The sequence below is a fragment of the Moschus berezovskii genome, chromosome 1, assembly GCF_049115385.1.
Source record: "Moschus berezovskii isolate FMDL1 chromosome 1, NW_MosBer_1.0, whole genome shotgun sequence".
Taxonomy (NCBI): Eukaryota; Metazoa; Chordata; class Mammalia; order Artiodactyla; family Moschidae; genus Moschus; species Moschus berezovskii.
In genome coordinates this window covers 10,801,131-10,822,617 of record NC_142460.1, presented here as the reverse complement: position 1 = coordinate 10,822,617, position 21,487 = coordinate 10,801,131, and the positions used below count along the sequence as shown (strand labels likewise).

Sequence of the window (21,487 nt, the reverse complement as noted above, 5' to 3'; positions counted from 1 at the left end):
AACTGGTATATTTCAAATCAGGATGAAGACCTGATAGTATCTGTGAAATCTGATTCTTACTTGATTTTTTTAGCCCCATTCTAAATTAATGTTAAGGTTATATGTAATACATGTAATTTGGTGGTGGAGCATATTTAGATTATCTATTAATTGAGAATGTATGTTTGATTTCATAGTTAAATATCATGACCTTAGGACATAGGCATTTATTTGTGACTATATTTCTTTTTCTCAAGCTGCTGATAATATAAAATGTTAATCTTGTGCTGAAGATTAATGTTTATAGTTGAGTGAGGGCATGTTTGAGTAGCCTTATTTAAAGTATTTGTTTATAAATGGAGACTGTTCAAAATAAGCTTCACCAAGAAATATGATGAATTGTTGTGTGTATCTTCCTTGTTTGAAAGTGAAAGTTGCTCAGTCGTGTCCCACTCTTTGCCACATCATGGGACTATACAGTCCATGAACTTCCCCAGGCCAAGATGCTGGAGTGGTAGCTATTCCCTTTTCCAGGGGATCTTCCCAACTGAGGGGTCGAATCCAGGTCTCCCGCATTACAGTCGGATTTTTTACCAGCTGAGCCACCGGGAAAGCCCCTTCCTTGTTTACTAACCATAAAAAACTGTTAATAATTTTAATAAATGTTAATGTAACTTTCAGTTACATGTATTTTCTAGTAGGCAATGTGATATTTTCTGTTTAAATTATCTTATGATTGAGTCTCCTGTTTTATGTGATTCTTTTCTAAAAACTGAAAATGTCTCTTATTCCTGGACTTTGTACTGTGAGTTTCACTTCATAATTGTAATTACCACAGATAGAGGGCTATAAAAAAGAACATTAAGGATGTCATGCTATATGGAAATTTTTTCTAAAGTGGGACCATGTTTCTCCAGTTATAGGATAGTAATGAGTCCTTTGTTACTGCTTTAAAAAATTATGTATTTATTTGTTTTTGGCTCGCTGGGTTTTCGTTGCTGTTTGGGCTTTTCTCTTCTTGGGTGAGCAGGGGCTACTGTTGGTTGGGGCGCGTGGGCTTCTCATTGCGGTGGCTTCTCTGGATGCAGAGCACAGGGTCTAAGCCTTCACACTTCTGTTCTTGTGGCCCACGGGCTTAAGTTACTCCACGTCATGTGGAATCTTCCTGGGCCAGGGGTCAAGCCCATGTACCCTGCATTGGCAGGCAGATTCTTACCTACCGTACCACCAGGGAAGTCCACTGCTATGATTTTTAAAATATATTATTTTCTAAAATCCAAATATGTGTAGATATTTACAGCTAAACACATGAATGTAAAGAATGCTAGCTACCACATTGGTGTTGTTAATTTATTAAACTGTAAGAAGGTAAAGAGATCCAGAATGTAATAGCAAGAGGTACCTTGGCTTCTAAGTCAGACAAATCAGATTCTAGCCTGTGTGCCCTTCCAAGGTTCAGCCTCTCTGAACCCTGTTTTTCTCATTTGTAAAATAAAGCAGTTGAACTAGATGATCTCTGAAGCTATTTTTGTCCTCAGTGGTGACAGCTCTGTAAACTATTCTATTTGCTCTGTGAATTATAATATATCACTTAAGCCTGGTTATTTCACAGTGATTTTAGGGGTGACAAGGGGATGCTTCATGAGATTTTAGCTTATTATAGAGCTAATGATTCTTTTTCCTTTCATTACATTTTTCTTTTCAGTGAGTTGTAACAAAATTGCTTTGACTTTCTTCTCTAATAGGTGTCTTGCTTCTTCTGATATTTTCCTTATACCACATTGTCAAGCAAACTCAAAGTAGCACAAACTTTGGCTTCATTAATTTTCCCCCTTCTTTTGATGGTCAGAGGTCTGATTTTGTGTGGGTGACAGTGATAATAGGGACAGGACTGAGGAATCAGGGTTATTTTGTTTCTAAAAAAACTGTCAGTACCTATGAAAGTAGATAGATCAGCTGTAAATGTGTACAGTAATCTCTCGTCCACTTCAGTATTCTTGCCTGGAGAATCCCATGGACGGAGAAGCCTGGTAGGCTACAGTCCACGGGTTCACAAAGAGTCGGACACGACTGAGTGACAGAACGGAATGGAATCTCTAGTCCAACCATTAACATTTTTTTTAAGTGCAACTGGTAGGCTAAGAATGTAGAGAAAATGGATTTTTATTAAATTCATGCTCAAGTAAAACCGGGGAAACAAATAGAAAAGTGTGATGAATATACTAAATATTAATCCAAGTGTATCAATAGTCAGTGCTCTAAATGAGCCAGTTGAAAGTTGCTTTCAAACTCTGGTGCTGGAGAAGACTCTTGAGAGTTCCTTGGACTGCAAGGAGATCAAACCAGTCAGTCCTAAAGGAAATCAACCCTGAATATTCATTGAAAGGACTGATGCTGTAGATGAAGCTCCAATACTTTAGCCACTGGATGCAAAGATCCAGCTCATTCAGAAAGACCCTGATGCTGGGAAGGATTGAAGGCAGGAGGAGAAGGGGGCTACAGAGGATGAGATGTTTGGATCCCCTCACCAATTCATCAGACATGAGTTTGAGCAAGCTCTGGGAGATAGTGAAGGACAGGGAAGCCTGGCGTGCTACAATCCGTGGGGTCGCAAAGAGTTTGACATGACTAAGGATTGAAGAACAACAATATGTTGTGTATAGGAAACCCACTTTAAACAGAAAAACACATACAAATAAAAGCAGATGGATGAAGGAAAACAATAGCGTGCTAACACTAATCGAAAGAAAGCAGACGTATGGGGTGTAAGTTGGTACGGCCACTGTGGAAACATCATGCCTGTACCTCAGAAACTAAAAGCAGTTACCCTGTATGATCCAGCAATCTCACTTCTGGGCATATACCAGACAAAACTACAATTCATAAAGATACATGCACCCCTGTGTTCATAGCAGCAGTGTTCACAGTAACCAAGACATGGACACAGCCTTGTTGTTCATCAGCAGATAAGTGAATAAATAAAATGTGGCTCAAATATGCAATTGAATACCACTCAGCCATAAAAAAAGAATGAAATAATGCCGTTTACAGCAACATGGTTGGATCTAGATATGATCATGCTAAGTGAAGTAACTCAGACAAATACTGTATGATGCCACTTACATATGGAATCTGAGACATGCCACAAATGAACACATCCACGAAACATGAACAGACTCCACGCATAGAGAAACAGACTTGTGGTTGTCAAGGAGAGAGTGGATGGAAGCGGGATAGACTGGAAGTTTGGGATTAACAGATGCAAACTATTACATATAGAATGGATAAACAACAAGGTCCTACTGTATAGCACAGGGAACTATACTCAGTGTCCTGATAAACCATAATGGAAAAGAATACTAAGAATGTGTGTGTACATATATGTGTGTGTGTAATATATACATATATTATAGCTCAGATGGTAAAGAATCTGCCTACAATGCAGGAAACCTGGGTTCGATTCCTGAATTGGGAAGATCCCCTGGAGAGGGAAATGGCAACCCACTCCAATATTCTTGCCTGAAGAATCCCAAGGAAAGAGGAGCCTGGCAGGCTGTAGTCCATGGGATCACAAAGAATTGGACACAACTGAGTGACTAACACTCACTTCATTTATATATATCTATATATATATATCGGAGAAGGCAATGGCAAGCCACTCCAGTACTATTGCCTAGAAAATCCCATGGATGGAGGAGCCTGGTAGGCTGCAGTCCGTGGGGTCGCTAAGGGTCGGACACGACTGAGCGACTTCACTTTCACTTTTCACTTTCCACTTTCACACATTGGAGAAGGAAATGGCAACCCACTCCAGTGTTCTTGCCTGGAGAATCCCAGGGATGGGGGAGCCTGGTGGGCTTCCGTCTATGGGGTCACACAGAGTCGGACACGACTGAAGTGACTTAGCATATATATATATAGATAGATAGATATAACTGAAATTACTTTGATGTGCAGCAGAAATTAACAGAACATTGTAAATCACTATATTTCAATTTTTAAAAAAGGACAAAGCAGGAGTAGCTGTATAAATTTCAGACACAATATACTTCAAAGCAGGGAAAGTTATCAGGGATAAAGAAGGGTCTTATATAGGGATTAAAGGGTCCATACTTTGGAGAAGGAAATGGCAATCCACTCCAGTACTATTGCCTGGAAAATCCCATGGACAGAGGAGCCTGGTAGGCTACAGTCCATGGGGTCGCAAAGAGTCAGACATGACTGAGCGACTTCACTTCACTTCACTTTGGGAAGACATAACAATCCTTGATATGTATGCACCTAAGAATAGAGCATCAAACTATGTGAGAGAAAAACTGATTGAACTACAGGGGAAAATAGATGAATCAACTGTTAGAGATGGAGACTCCAACACTCCTCTATCAGAAATAGATCAAGTAGTGAAAAATAAGTAAGGACAGAATCAATAGCGCTATCAAACAGCTGGATATAGTTGACCTCTGTAGACTGCTTCATCCAACAGCTTCAGAGTATACATTCCTCTAAGTTCACATGAAATATTTACCAGGATAGAGCACATTCTAGGCCATAAAACACACTTTCTTTAACACATTCAAAAGAATAGAAATTATGTAATGTCTGCTCTCAAAACAAAATGGAATTAAACTAGAAGTCACTAACAGTTAACTGGAAAATCCCAAATGCAGATTAAAGCAACAAACTTCTAAATAACAATGGGCCATGAAAGAAATCTCAAAGTGGGATATAAATGATTTTGTACTGAGAATGAAAGCACAACTTATCACAATTTAGAGGATGCAATGAAAGCATTGCTTTCTCTGGAAACTTACACCATTGAATGTACATATTAGAAACGAAGATTAGTAATCTAAGCTTTTAGGAAACTAGGAAAGGAAGAGCAAGTTAAATCCAAAAATAGCAGAAAAAATAGAATTAGAGCAAAAGTCAACTAAATTGATTTTTCTCTTTGATTTTGTTTTCACTGAAACCAGAAGCTAGTTCTTTAAAAAGATTGACAAAATAGATAAGCCTCCACCAGCTAAGAAAAAAGGAGAGGAGGCACAGATTGCTAATATCAGAAATGAAAGGAGGGCTGTCACTGGGGCCTGTGGACCCAAAAAGGGTTATCAAGGAGTGGTGCAAACAGCTACATGCCCGGAATTTGGACACCCTAGATGTTGGTTCCATCACTTCATGGGAAATAGATGGGGAAACAGTGGAAGCAGTGTCAGACTTTATTTTTGGGGGCTCCAAAATCACTGCAGATGCTGATTGTAGCCATGAAATTAAAAGATGCTTACTCCTTGGAAGGAATGTCATGACCAACCTAGATAGCATATTAAAAAGCGGAGACATTACTTTGCCAACCAAGGTCCATCTAGTCAAGGCTATGGTTTTTCCAGTGGTCATGTATGGATGTGAGAGTTGGACTGTGAAGAAAGCTGATGGCCGAAGAATTGATGCTTTTGAACTGTGGTGCTGGGGAAGACTCTTGAGAGTCCCTTGGACTGCAAGGAGATCCAACCAGTCCATTCTAAGGGAGATCAATCCTGGGTGTTCATTGGAAGGACTGATGCTAAAACTGAAACTCCAATACTTTGGCCACCTCATGCAACGAGTTGACTCACTGGAAAAGACTCTGATGCTGGGAGGGATTGGGGGTGGGAGGGGAAGGGGACGACAGAGAATGAGATGGCTGGATGGCATCACCGACTCGATGGGCCTGAGTTTGAGTGAACTCCGGGAGTTGGTGATGGACAGGGAGGCCTGGCGTGCTGTGATTCATGGGGATCACAAAGAGTCGGACACGACTGAGCAACTGAACTGAACTGATTAAGAAATTGAGTCAACAATTAATAACCTTCTAAAACAGCACGAGGTCCAGACAGATTCACTGGTGAATTCTACCAGACACTTAAGAAATTACACCAGTTCTCTGCAGTCTCTCAAAGGCAAGAAGCAGAGGAAACATATTCTAACTCATTCTTTGAGGCCAGCATTACCCTAATATGAAAACGAGATAAAAACAATATAAGAAAAGAAAACTACAGACCAGTATCTCTCATGAACATAAGATGTGAAAGTTTCTCAACAAAGTGTTAACGAATCAAATACAATGATTTGTAAGAAGAATTCTACAACATGGTCAGTTGGCATTTATGCCAGCTATGCAAGTCTGGTTCAACCTTTGAAAGTTAATACATGTGAACTCTCATATCAACAGACTAAAAAAGAAAACCAGAAAATCATATCTGTAGTACAGAAAAAGTGTTTGACAAAATCCAACACCTACGTGATAAAGTCTCTCCTTAAGCTTAGGAATAATGGGGGAACTACCTCAACTTGATAAAGAATGTTGACCAAAAAATCTACAGCTAATGGTGAGAAACTCAAACCTTTCCCACTAAGATTGGGTGTAAGACAAGAGTGTTCCCTTTTACAACTTCTTTTCAACATCATCCTGAAAGTTCTAGCTAATGTGGAAATAACAAGGGAAAGGAAATAAACGGTATACAAATTGAGAAGGAAGACATAACACTTGGAAGCAACCAAGCAGGCTGGATGAAGCACAGACTGGAATCAAAATTGCTGGAGAAATATCAATAACCTCAGCTATACAGATGACACTAACCTTTTGGCAGAAACTGAAGGGAACTAAAGAGCCTCTTGATGAGGGTGAGAGGAGAGTGAGAAGGCTGGCTTTAAACTCAGCATTCGGAAATTAAGGTCAAGGCATCCAGTTCCATCCCTTCATGGCAGAATAGACAGGGAAATAATGGAAACAGTGACAGGCTTTATTTTCTTGGGCTCCAAAATCACTGCCGACAGTGACTGCAGTCATGAAATTAAAAGACGCTTGCTCCTTGGAAAAAAAAGCTGTGACAAACTTAGCGTATTAGAAAGCAGAGACACTGCTTTGCCGACAAAGGTCCATATAGTCAAAGCTATGGTTTTTCTAGTAGTGATGTACAGATGTGAGAGTTGGACCATAAAGAAGGTTGAAGGCTGAAGAATTGATGCTTTTAAACTGTGCTGTTGGAGAGGACTCTTCAGAGTCCCTTGGACAGCAAGGAGATCAAACTAGTCAATCCTAAAGGATATCAACCCTGAATTTTCATTGGGTGGATTAATGATGAAACTGAAGCTCCAATACATTGGCCACCTGATGTGAAGAGCCAACTTACTGTACAAGACCCTGATGCTGGGAAAGACTGAAGGCAGGAGAAGAAGGGGCGACAGAGGACAAGATGGTCAGATGGCATTACCAACCCAATGGACGTGAGTTTGAGCAAACTCTGGGAGGTGGTAAAGGACAGGGAATGCCGGTGTGCTGCAGTCCACGGAGTCGCAGAGCCGGACACAACTGAGCGACCGAACAACAATGACAACAAAGATCCCCTTCAGCAGGTAAGTGGACAGTAATAGATCGTTCAGTGCAGTCGCTCAGTCGTGTCCGACTCTCCGTGACCCCGTGAACCACAGCACGCCAGGCCTCCCTGTCCATCACCAACTCCTGGAGTTCACTCAGACTCATGTCCACAGAGTTGCTGATGCCATCCAGCCATCTCATTCTCTGTCGTCCCCTTATTCAGCACTAAAAACAAATGAGCTGTCAAGCCATGAAGAGACATGAAGAAACCTTAAATGCATACTCTACTTAGTGGAAGAAACCAGTCTGAAAGGCTACATACTGTATGATTCCAACTGTATGACTTTCTGGAAAAGTTAAAACTGAGGAGACAGTATAAACATGAGGGGTTGGTAGTGGGTAGGAATGAATAGGCAGGGCACATGGGATTTCTAGGGCAGTGAAAATGCTCTGATACCATAATGATAGATACATAAGTGTCAATAAACATTTGTCCAAACCCGTAGAATTTACAGCATCAAGAGTGAACCCTAAGGTTCTGACTTTGAGTGATTGTCATGTATTAAGGTGTTTAAAACATAAAACTGCTTTTGAAATTTCATTAAATAATTAATTACAGTAGACACACAGGGAGTAGATGACTTCTGCTGCTGCTGCTAAGTCGCTTCAGTCATGTCCAACTCTGTGCGACCCCATAGATGGCAGCCGACCAGGCTCCACCGTCCTTGGGACTCTCCAGGCAAGAACACTGGAGTGGGTTGCCATTTCCTTCTCCAATGTGTGAAAGTGAAAAGTGAAAGTGAAGTCGCTCAGTCGTGTCCGACCCTTAGCGACCCCATGGACTGCAGCCCACCAGGCTCCTCTGTCCATGCGATTTTCTAGGCAAGAGTACTGGAGTGGCTTGCCATTGCCTTCTCCTGCTACTGGATAGTTACTGGATGTTGTCTGGAGTGAACTAGCTTGAGATGAGCCTTTACACTGTGGTTGGAACATATAGTTGTGGTTGGCAGCAAAGTGGACAGGTAGAATTTCTGGGAGAGACCTCATTGATGTCTTTGAGCTGCTGAGTCAACCAGTGTTGTCCCTACCCTTCTGAGAGGAGATCTTTTTATTTTAAAACCATTTTTAATTGGTGTTTTTCTGTACTTGAAAAATAAGAGGATACAATTAAAGAACTGTAAACATTTTCTGTCCTAAAAGATGGTGCTATTTTCAAAATCTCATTAATATTAAACCAAGAGAATAACTTTAGCCCTCTTCTTTGCCTTCTTTTCCCCCTTCCCCAACTTCCCTAGAATATTTTTTTAACTGTGACCTTTCACAAGGATGATTGAGGGTCAGGTAAGATCTTGTCTCTGTTATCCAGAATGATTGTTACTGTCAGAAGCTAAACATTGCAAGATCCTTTCGGTTTTGAATTATGCTACTCATGGACTTTAATTTTTATCTGTCTTATGAGATTTGCTTGTGAGTTTGATAAATTCAAGCCAACAGATATTTATTGAGCATCCATTTTACTGCTCTGAAGTTTTTAAAGTTTGGCTTGCATTTGTTGTACTGAGATTAGGATTTGTAAAGCATCTGTTGCTGTGTTTAAGGTACATTATTTGAGATGAATTGTTTTTGGTTTTGTGTTTTAGTTTAACCAGCACGACTAGGTCATTATATTATTTTTAATATAGCTGACTTACTATGTATTCATTGGTGAACTGTTGGGTATATATTTTCTTGTTAAGTGTTTTAGAAGTGTGGGAGTATAGACATTCATACCTAGGTACTATCCCTGGTACTTAAATGCAGTTGATCCTTGAACAGCATGGGAATAAAGGGCACCCACCTCTACCCTGCACCCAGCAGGTGCAGCTGAAAATTCATGTATGATTTTTGACTCACCTAAAACTTAATACCAATAGCTTAGTGTTAACTAGATGCCTTACAATAACATAAACAGTTGATTAACACAGATAAGGTATGTTATTTGTATTATATGGGCTTCCCAGGTGGCTCAGTGGTAAAGAATCCACCTATTAATGCAAGAGCCTCAAGAGATGTGGGTTTAATCCCTGGATCAGGAAGATCCCCTGGAGAAGGAAATAGCAACCCATTCTACTGTTCTTGCCTGGAAAATCCCATGGACAGAGGAGCCGGGTGGGCTACTGAAAGTAGGGGTCACAAAGAGTCAGACATGACTGACCATGCACGCAGTATATTCTTAAACTAGAAAAAAGGAATGTTATTAAGAAAATTATAGGAAGAGAAAATACACTTACAATACTTGACTGTATTTATCAGTACTGTAAGTTTACATCATCTGTTTATAAGATGAATCATCTCTCTCACCAGCCCCATCAATATTGACTTATAATGATACAAATCACTAGATGTTATATGTATTGCTAACACTAGACATCAAAAAAGAAAATATGAAAAAGAAACTCATGTTTATTTACAGGTAGAACAATTCATGCAGTGATGTTGAAGCAGCAACAATATGATTGCTTTGTGGTAGCCTGGTATAATCAGTTGTTTCTCAGAAGGCTAGCCTGTACAAAAACCACTTACTTGTGTTATTGATAGGCTGGTAACGCCGTTTCTCCAGTTACAAGATGGGGGAGGAGGAGGAGGAGGGAATACCATATAGTAATATAATCCTTTGAAAGCAAAGTTATAAAACAGTAAGAAAACTAGCATTAAATATAGTAAATATCCCTCACTTTATGCCTAAGTAAGGATAGACCAGCGTCTACATGTATTTTATGCCTTCATGATGCCTAACTTTTTCTTAGTTTTTTCAGTATATGTAGACTACATAGTTCACTTGTATGTTTTCCAAATTGTCATAGATCGCCAGAATTTTTCCTAATATATTTATTGAAAAAAACTTGCTTACATATGGAGCCACGCAGTTCAAACCCATGCTGTCCAAGGGTCAAATGTATATGCAATCCTGGATTTCTGGCTAGCGCGCTTTTCTAAAGAAATGGAAGGAAAAATAGCCTGCCCAATTATTCCTTAGCTGTTCCTTTTCCTTCCTGTGTGAATATAGAAAGAGAATATTAGAGGGACATTGTTTATAGGCTAATGATAGTTTTGCTCTATGTGTGAAGGAATAGCGGGATATCACTGTCCCCAAGTGTGGGGCAGTTCAGCCTCCAGCCCAGAAAGCCAAGCAGTGTACTTGTAGCAGCTTTGCTTTTTTCACAGTTCCCAGGAGAAGCCACAGCTTGCCAAACTTTGATAAATACTTTTGATTGGTCTGTTGTTAACAGTGTTTTGGTGAAGAGCCTGGGTTTGAAAGCAGGCATGTTCTTAAGAATAATGCATGCTAAACCATACAATCATTTTGCAAAGTAAGGCAAATATGTGAAATGCCTTATGCAGTGCCTGCCACAAAATAAAGATCCATGGGTTGCACTCCTTTTCTGAGAAACTTGTCATCCCACATGGTTACTGCACTCTGTTGGTATACAGGTAAGAAACCTACCACAGTGGAGTCTATCAGAATACTGTTCTGAGGTTTAAAATTAAAGACCTCTCTTGAGGCTGCTGAATTTTTAAAAGTAAATCCCAGGATCTCTGTTGGTTTTGTTTCCTAATGTGAGGGAAAGCGTTGTTGGTAAAGGCAAAGAAAAGAAGCTGATGCTGAAAAAACAGAAAAAGACGAGTCCTGAATGTTTCATGTTCCCTTGTGGCCTTGCCGCGTGCCTTCCTTACCGAAACTGGAGCTGTTTGGTGCTCAGCTCCATGCGGTGTTCCGGCACCCTTCTGATAGAGTCATTTCACCTGAACAGACTCAATGTAGATTTCCTTCCCTTGCACCCAGTAGTGCCATCTAAAGCATGTGTTCAATAAACAGTAGCTCTTAAGGACAGTGAGAGAAGCATAGACCATCTACTAGTCGAAAATACTTTTTACTTAAAGTTACATCGTTCTGCTAAATGCAGATGATTTTTCATGTTGTAATCTGAAACTTAAAGGTTCCACACAGGTTCTCAAAGTAGTCCTTGGAAAAGAATCATAACAAACATTATAGAACTTAGTTTTTAACTCATTTTTATAGTTGTGTGTTCCCAGAGATCCGAGTAGTTGTCTGTCAGAGGCTCTTGTAGAGTGCACGATGTTCCAGAACCCCAAAAATCAATATACACGTCTCCTACAAGCTGCATTACGTTAGTATATCTTTGATTCATGGTGAATTTTCTTCATTAACGTTTTAATTTCTTTAAACCTCTGTAGTGCCTATGTGGTATGTAACTTTGAGCCAGGTGCTGTGTGGGTATAAAATTAGGTAGTTTGCTTCCTCCACAGACTTACTACCTAATTATGAAACCATGACATAAACCAGAGTTGAGCAACAACAAGAATGCCGCCTGAATAGCATGAATGGTACTGTCACAATAGAAGCACAGGGCGGAGCGACCCCAGTGCATTGAATGGCCCTGAAGACTGTGACGGAGACGAAATGTGAGCCAGGCCATAAAAAGCAGGGAGGATTTGGGCAGAGAAAATGCATTCTTGGTAAAGGAAACAAAGGTGAAAGATGAAAATGTGCCACTATTCTTTCTGTTAGTAGAGATTAACTGGTTTCAATAGACAGTATATTAAAAAGCAGAGACATTACCTTGCTGACAAAGGTCTGTATAGTCAAAGCTGTGGTTTTTCCAGTAGTCACATACGGATGTGAGAGTTAGACCATGAAGAAAGCTGAGTGCAAAAGAATTGATGCTTTCAAATTGTGGTGCTAGAGAAAATTCTTGAGGATCCCTTGGACTGCAAAGACATCAAACCAGTCCATCCTGAAGGAAATCAACCCTGAATATTCATTGGAAGGATTGATGCTGAAGCTCCAATACTTTGGCCACCTGATGCGAAGAGCCAACTCATTGGACAAGACCCTGACTCTGGGAGAGATTGAAGGCGGGAGGAGAAGGGGAGACAGAAGATGAAATGGTTGGATGGCATCACCGACTCGATGGCCGTGAGTTTGAGCAGGCTCCGGGAGATGGTGAAGGATGGAAACCTGCCATGCTGTAATCCATGGGGTCGCAGAGTTGGAGATGACTGAGCAAATGCACAACAACTGGTTTCAATGATAGGTTAGTGCTTTCAAACATCAGGTTCAGGAGGGAGAGTGGAGACGATTGGTGCCACTAAAGGTGACTGAGCTTATGATTTAGTGAACGTGAAATTGCCTTCCAAATTTGATCTGCTGGCACGTAAAAATAAAAACTAAAAACGCAATCTGAAGATTTTTCCAGTTGGTTCTTATGTGTACAGAATATCACTTCCATACTGAAGAAAACCAGGGTTCTCTTATTTGAAGCATCTCAGACATCCACCAACACCCTACAGAACTGTATCCCCAAGGCAGAGGTTAACTGTAGGGCTTCTCTGAGTGCAGGGTCTTGAGGACAACCAGCCATCATAACTTACTTTATGAAGAGGTGAAGATAAAGAGTAGATGTGACTCGTTCCTAGGTAATTTCAGCTGAGTTATGTGAACCAGAAGCTGAGCCTTGAAAGATGATACCCAGATACTCAACAAGAAAGTTTCAGTCTGATAGTAGTAGAAATAAAAGAAAAGTAAACATGATAAGTGGCAGCCAAGAAAGTAACCATGAGAGGAAATAAATGGAAAACAGAGAAAAGAAAACTACCTAGAAAATTATGATAAGTTGATAAGAAAAAGTGAAGTCAGGCCACAGGTTTTGAGGGAGAGTGATTAGTTGTAAACAAACAATGGCTCAATATAGAGAGTGGAGCCTTATAGAGTCTATATAGTAAATGGAGATTCTCAGGTGGCACTAGTGGTAAAGAACCTGCCTATCAATGCAGGAGACGTAAGAGATGCAGGTTCAATCCCTGGATTGGGAAGATCCCCTGAGAAAGGCATGGCACACCCACCCTTCTTGCCTGGGAAATGCTGTGGACAGAGGAGCCTGGCGGACTAGGGTTCACTGGGTCAAATAAGTTAACAGCATGCACCCCGGAGCCCAACTGCCAGTGCTTCTGTCCTGATTCTGCCAATTCCAGATGAGTAAATTCCTTAAACTTTTTTCTGTGACTTGATTTCCTATTCTGTATTCATTTTCTTAACCTGTTGAGTTAAAGTGCTTAAAGCGGTCCTAGCATACAAAACAAGCTGTGTGATGATAGTGTTACTGTTCTTCCTGGTTTCGACTAATATACATGAAAGCTTCAGCACCTGGAGCAGGGCAGAATTACGGATTTGAGTCATTGCTATGGAGGATGTCGTTGAATCCGTATCAATAGGTGAATTCTTAGACTCTATTCCTCCTTATACAGGTGTTCTGTCTCTCAGTTTATCATTTCTGCCTTTCACTTACATATTTTTACGTAGTCCATGGGGTCGCCTAGAGTTGGATACAACTGAGTACTCACATAAACATTTCCTTCTATTCCAGCCAGGTCCCCAAATCTGCTTTAAGTTAAAACTTCCGCAGAAAATGTTGAGAATGTAGAGGTACGGTTTGAATTCCCAGGTTTGACATACGGCACTTCCTAGTGGATCTCAGCCTTTTCCTGGCCTGTGCTTGGATGCACCATGGATTCCCTTCTTTCTCACAAGTTGTTTAACCTTGCTTGCCTGTATTTTGGGGAGCATTTCAGAGTTCACCATAATACAGCATAAAAACTAAAGTATAATTCAGGATGTTTCTGAACACTCTAAAAACCTATTTTGGAGAAATTATTCATGGACACTCCAGAATTTTAAAAAATGGTCGAGAGGGTTTTGTGTTTCCTCCACTGGACTCCTCCTAGGATGACCTGTTACTTACAGTGCGTTATCAGAAGCAGGAAGTTTAGGTTTTTGTGTTGTTGTTTTTTTTGGCTGCACTGCAGCATGTGGGATCTCAGTTCCCCAACCAAGGATGGAGTCCATGCCCCCTGCATTGGAAGCATGGAGTCTTAACCACTGGACCGCCAGGGAAACCCCCAAAGCAGGAAGTTGATACTGGCACAATACAACTAAATTAGACAACACACCTTTCTTGGGTTTCACCAGCTTTTGCATGCACTCATTTGGGGGAGGAGGAGTGGAGTAGTAGTAATGTCTTCGTATATAATTCTGGGACATTTTGCCACATGTATAGATTTGTGTACCCACCCACAGGTTCAAGACGGAGAACTGTTGTGCCACCACAAAGGAACGTCCTCACTGTCCAGTCACTGGTTTTTACTGTGCCAGCACAGCATTTGCCTGTGGGGCTTGCCTGGTGGCTGAGACGCTAAGACTCTACCTGCAATGTGGGAGACCTGGGTTTGATCCCTGGGTCAGGAAGATCCCCTGGAGAAGGGAATGGCAACTCACTCCAGTACTCTTGCCTAGGAAATCCCATGGACGGAGGAGCCTGGTGGGGTACAGTCCATGGGACTGCAAAGAGTCAGACGTGACTGAGCAACTAACACTAACTAAGTGGTTAGCAGTCACTCAGTTCAGTTCAGTCGCTCAGTCGTGTCCGACTCTCCGCGACCCCATGAATCCCAGCACGCCAGGCCTCCCTGTCCATCACCAACTCCCGGAGTTCACTCAAACTCATGTCCATAGAGTCGGTGATGCCATCCAGCCATCTCATTCTCTGTCGTCCCCGTCTCCTCCCACCCCCAATCCCTCCCAGCATCAGAGTCTTTTCCAGTGAGTCAACTCGTTGCATGAGGTGGCCAAAGTATTGCAGTTTCAGCTTTAGCATCAGTCCTTCCAATGAACACCCAGGATTGATCTCCTTTAGAATGGACTGGTTGGATCTCCTTGCAGTCCAAGGGACTCTCAAGAGTCTTCCCCAGCACCACAGTTCAAAAGCATCCATTCTTCGGCGCTCAGCTTTCTTCACAGTCCAACTCTCACATCCATACATGACCACGGGAAAAACCATAGCCTTGACTAGACGGACCTTTGTTGGCAAAGTAATGTCTCTGCTTTTTAATATACTATCTAGGTTGGTCATAACTTTCCTTCCAAGGAGTAAGTGTCTTTTAATTTCATGGCTGCAATCAGCATCTGCAGTGATTTTGGAGCCCAAAAAAATAGTCTCCGTTAATATGTGTCCTTTTTTCATCTTCAGGATAATCAGTATAAGAGCTAGAGCTATTTTTGTTTTGCTTTTATTGGGGGAGGGTAAATAATTTTTGTAGTCCTGATCATATACACAAAGTATCTTTTCAGAGCACCACATGAGAACTACAAGGAAAGTGTGTTTACCTCAGTGGATGTAATCAAAAAGCTTTGTGATCAAATGAGTTAAATTGTTTATTTGTGTCTGTTTTGTGTATTTAATAATTCTAGTTAAGTTTGTTTGAAATGCAACATGGAGGTATGGTTTCTTTAAAAACTGATTATGTAAGAAACATTTTTTTAATGGGCACTTAGACTTTTAAAAATGCCTGGTATGGGAAGTTATTGAAATGCTTTTCAGCTGATTGCGATGTTATTTTTAATTTTTTATTTTACTTTTTGAAACGTGTACATGGTAGTAACTCCAGGCAGTACCAAAGGCCACAGACGGTGAGGAATAACTCTCACCCTTCAGACTCTGGTGTGTCAGTGTTCTTCACCTCAAGGCCATCGCTGTATCTTAAATACACAGGGTATCCTGGAGCATCCTTGAAGGATGTTTTATGCATATTCGAGTCTAGGAGTGTGTAGAACCTTTAACACAGTTGTTGCTAGGCTGCATTTTTCATTTAATACTTTGCCTTAGAGATGTTCCATTGATAAGGCGCATTGGCGTCTGCTTGTTATTTTAAATTGAAAGCATAGTGTGATATTATGGTTTATAATAGGAAATATATATAGTTTTAGTCTCTATTTCTAGCACAGAAAAAACCTTGACATTTCCTAGGAGGAAAGCCGTGGTGCCTTATGTTAATGAGATGACTTTTGGAAAGGCTCTAAGTGTGGGGTCCTTGCCTATGGAGCCAGCCACATGATTGGAACTTTTAGTCTCACCCTCTGATCTCTGAGGAGAGAAGGGCTGGAAATTAAGTTCAGTTGCCAGCAGTCAGTGGGAACTCATAAAAACCCACAAGGTGAGGGGTTCAGAGAGTTTCCAGGCTGGTGAACCAGAAATGCATAAACATGCCACTGGGCCAAACCCCAGACTGTGAGGATGGAAGCTCCTTTGTTTAGGATCTTGTCCTGTGTTTCTCTTCATCTGACTGTTTTAATTCATGTCCTCCAGTATCTTGTGTAATAAACTGGTAATCTAGTTAGTAAACTGCTTTTCTAAGTCGTGTCGGCTGCTCTAGCAATTAGTCACAACCAAGAAGGTCAGGGGAACCTGGATTTGTAGCCAATCAGAAGTCTGATAACAACCTGAACTTGCTGTTGACCTCTGTGGTGGGGCAGGGAGCCCCTCTTGTAGGACCGAGTCCTTAACCTGTGGCATCTGATGCTGTCCCCTGGTGGGTAGTGTCAGAATTGTGTTGAGTTGTAGGACAGCTAGCTGGGGTTGGAGCATTTGGTGTGGATGTGTGGGGAAAACCCCCTACACTTTGGAATTGGACATAGTGTTTCATTCCATGGATATACAGCTCCAAGACTCTCATCTAAAAATGTTCATAACTGGTGGTTGATAAGCTAATCAAAGTCTGACAGAAGGAAGCATTTTAAATAATCTTTAATCATTTTACTGTAATAATGTGTAATATTCCAGCCAGTTTTTTAAAAATTGGGGTAAGGCTTTTGGTTGACAACGTGGAGTCCACTAACAGGAGTTCCGTGTTACTTTCCGTGCATAGACCATTGCCCCAGGGTGTTAGCGCTAATTTCCCTTTTGGGTTTCTTAAAGTGATGTCAGAATTTAGACACCCAAGACAAGCTCTGCATATGTTAACTGCCTTAGTGTATCAGTTGTCTTGGCTGCACCCAGTTCAACAGTACTTTTTTTGGTAGCTTGCCTGTGTTGAGTCTTTATATAGTATTTAACCTAGTGATCATACAGTTTGCTTTTTCTTCACTCCTGTTTCATCAGTTTAAATAATATTTAAATAAATGGCATGTATTATGTAGGTACAGTTGTGTTAGCTGCGCCCAGTGATAGGAGTGAGCGTGCAGGGTCTTGGTTGTGGTGGTGTAATACTCAAAACACATACTGTGCCACAGTCACCGTTAGTTTTACTCAGGAAGCAGAATGTTGATTAACGTGGGTCAGTTAGATGAAGGTTGGTTAAGAACTGCTTGTGTTTCATAATTTTTTAATAACCATTTCCTTGTTGGTGGGCATTTAAATTGTTTTCAGCATTTTGCTTCCAACTATGGTCAATAAATATAAACTTTTTCTCACACATAGCAATATCTTTATCTACAAAAATAAAATCGTTGAAGTGGAATTCAGTGTGTGTCAGAGGATAGCCATTTTTTCATTCTAATAAATTTTGTTAAAAGGAACATAAGTGTTTTATCGTGTCATTTTCAGTATTGCAGCTAAATATGCTAGGTAAATTTTTTTCTTTTAAAATTAATCAATTTGTTCCTTAGTTTTTCCTCTCTACAAATCAAAGGGAAAAAACATTCATAGTCATAAAATACATTAATAAGATTCAAGGCATTGAGTCTTAGAATTCCAGACCTCTCTCACACATAAATGTGAGTGTGTGTGAGTTCTGTGAGTGCTGTGTATGTGGTTTATACTTTGGAGGAGGTGTTTTCCTCAGTCTGAGTGGGTTTAATCATATTTAAATACCATAGGGTAGAGAAGGAAATGGCAGATCACTCCAGTATTCTTGCCTAGAGAATCCCCATGGACAGAGGAGCCTGGCAGTTTACAGTCCATGGGGTCGCAAGAGTTGGACACGACTGAGCGACTAAACCGCTGACCACCAAATGCCGTAGGGGAGTTTGATGTGTTAGTGATTAACACTGAAAAGCCTTCAGCCAAGGATCCTTTTGTTAAAGTGGTTAAGTTTAGGACTCAGCTTTGAGTAAAGCCTTATATTTAGTGGTTCTGTGTTAGCTTTTTCAGTGACCATTTGTCCAATAATTTCTGTGCAGACCATTTGTTTAATGGGGTATGTATGGGAATAAAAAATATGATCTTGCGAAAATTAACTGGGCTTTTGAGAGACAAGAACTCTTAGCTTATAAAAAAAAAACAGTAACAACCACTATATCAACCTCTTTTTTCTTTCTTACCTGTTACTATTTTAAGGACACAAATATATTAACATTATATGAAGAAATGTATATGGAGCCAGTTATAATTATGTATTATACACATTTTCTATTAATTTTATATAAATACATCTAAACCTTTTTAGAATTGCCTGTAAATATTTTTAACCCCTGTTTTGATTAGCAGTTTTTTCCCTAATTTATTCCCATTGGCCTAACAATCTTTTCTTAGTATAATTGGAGTATTTCCAAACTGGAAAATTATTGTGATGTGAAAGTTTTCATTTTTTTAGTCTTGAAAGTTACAGTATTATCATAATACAAGAGACCCCCCAAAAAATACCCGTTTTTAACAGTTATTTACTTACTTACTCACTCATGTGTGGCCGCTGTGGGTCTTTGTTGCTGCCGTGTGGGTTTTCTCTTTTTGCAGCACGTGGCGGCTGCACTCTTAACTGCGGTGCAGGGCTTCTGCATTGCTGTGACTTCTCTTATTGTGGAGCACAGGCTCAGGAGTTGTGGCACACAGGCTTAGGTGCCCCTTGGCATGTGAAATCTTCCCGGACCAGGGATCAAACCCATGTCCCCTGCACTGGCAGGCGGACTTCCAACCCCTGGACCGCCAGGGACGTCCATGTTACCTATTTAAGAATTTTATTTCTCTTAATAGTCTAGAAGTCAGTGGTTCAACTGTGCGTTGTTGGGGCAGCTTTGCACTACAAGAGCATTCAGTATGTTTTGCTGAAGTCTTGTAGGATATTAGCCTACCTCTGCATGGTCAAAGCTGGCACAGTTTCACACATGCTGTCTAGTGTGAGGGGGGTGGGAAATGTTAGTCTTGGCTCTGAAGTAGTTGTCTTTTAGGCTAAAGGTGTCAAAGTTGTGCCGTTCCTTCCTCCCACACATGATCAGTCCACATTAAGTAACAACGCTTCAAAGCATGCTAGGGGTCTGTTCTCTTTCTGGGTGGGTCAATAACCAGGTAAAACTTTATTCCTCTGGACAAGGAGGGAAACGGGTAATGGTAAAAAACTAATAATCTGGCTCAAAAACCAGTATCTAAAAATTTGGTTGTAAATTTCAAAATATTTGTAAATGAATAGCTTTCTCAGATGCAGTGACTTCAGCAACACTGTTGAAACTTTAGATGAGGTATACTTTGAACTGAATCTCTAAATGTGGCATTACTGTAAGATCCTGCTTCTCAAACTGGAGGCCATTATTGTTTGAGGCAAGAAGTATCCACAGCCATGCACTTAGATGTAGCTTCCATTTCTAGAGGAAGGTTTGGAAGACTTATGTATAGCTTAGGAATATATTTTAGAGCCAAAACAAAAATTGGCAGGAACTTTAAGAAAAATCTTAAGATTACTTTAAGAGATAATTTCAAATCCCCAGAGATATTTTCTTCTTTTGCCACTGTAGTTCTATGGAAACATTTTGATAGGGGCTTCCCTAGTGGGGAACATTTTGATAAGCAGCCTTTGTGGTTTGTTATGGTTTGTTTTATAAACTGTGTGAAATTGTGGAAATATATTCAGGGGAGGTGGGCAAGTAGTATAAAGTAAAGGAAATTTTCCTGTATAAGCAATATAATCATCTTTATTCAAAGAAAGTCTAAGAAGCTAACTTTGTCATCTTAGATTTATCTTTTATTCTTTGTTGTATTTTATACTATTCTTTTAAGGCCAAAATATATTTTTTAGGCTTTTCTTCTAGCAAAAAAATACTCTGTTAATGGGACTTGCATACTAGAGTTGTGGAAGTAGCAAGCTATAGTTTATAGTGGGTTTTCTTCATTTAAAGTATATTAAAATTAACTTTATATTAAAATTTATGTTCCACCTTTCCTTCTTATCACAGGACAATGAAAAGAGAACTCCACTGCATGCTGCTGCCTATCTTGGAGATGCAGAAATCATTGAATTGCTTATTTTATCTGGTATGGTCAGCTCTGTGTAAGAGCACATCATGTATATTTTTGTCATTAATATTTATTAAACTTCACTGTTTCTTCATATTTGTTAGACAACCTGAAACTTACTTGTTTATTCTAGAAGTAATGATCTCATAACATGTCCCAGGTACTCTTCTGGTACTGAGACCACATTGGAAAACAAGTCACCTTTGTGGAATGTATAACTCTGAAGGAAAACAGGCTACAGATACAAGTGAACTTTACAGTATGTAAAATGAGATAAATGCTATGGAAAAATGAAAAAATAGATCAGAATGCAGTTAACCCTCTGTATTCATGGGTTCTGTATTCATACATTGAACCAACCACAGGTGAAAAATAGATTGAAAATATTCCAGAGTGTTCCAGAGGGAAAATTTGAATTTACCATTCAGTGGCAGCTATTTACATAGCTTTGTGTTCTATTTTCTGCTATTTATGTAGTGTATTAGGCATTATAAGTAATCTAGAGAGAATTTAAAATATTCAGAAGAATATAGGTTATATGCAGATACTGTGACATTTTATATAAGAACTTTGAGCATCTGTGAATTTTGATATCCACAGGGAGTCTTCCAACCAGTTCCCTGCGAATGATGAGGGACAGCTATAATGGAGTGGGATAAGCATTATATAGGGTTGGTTGTTACACGAAGTAGTCATACAAGGCCTCATTGACCACTGAGTTACTAGAAGTTGATTACAGTTCTCCAAGGAGGAGGTGATGGTAGCTTGGAGCTAGTATAGCATTGGAGGGATAAGAAATTATATGATAGTAGGTATATTTTGAAAATGATGGCAGCAAGATTTATGTCTTTAAATAGCGTATATCTAATTCTTTTGGAGAGCCTGTAAAATTTATTTTAGGAAAGTGTACTTTATTTTTAACTTTCTTCTAAACTGTTCAAAACCTTATGTATGAAGAAATGGTATAACTGTCTCCTGTAGAATAGCTCCTATGGTGGTCAGACTTCTTGCAAACTTAAAATAGGCAATCAAAGAGAGCTTAGAAACATTTTTGTAGTACCAAGATTATCTTACAATAATCTGATATTTATTGAGAAAAGAT

General features: G+C 40.0%; 1 protein-coding gene across 4 annotated transcripts in view; it reads left to right on the top strand.

Moving 5' to 3' along the window:
• ANKRD28 (ankyrin repeat domain 28) overlaps positions 1 to 21,487 on the top strand; it is a 222,136-nt gene that overhangs the window by 118,277 nt on the left and 82,372 nt on the right. For all 4 annotated transcript variants that reach the window (XM_055416713.2, XM_088835279.1, XM_055416703.2 and 1 more), the window contains one exon: positions 20,325 to 20,403. In XM_055416713.2, coding sequence (XP_055272688.1) covers positions 20,325 to 20,403 — 79 coding nt within the window. The remainder of the gene's footprint in view (positions 1 to 20,324; positions 20,404 to 21,487) is intronic.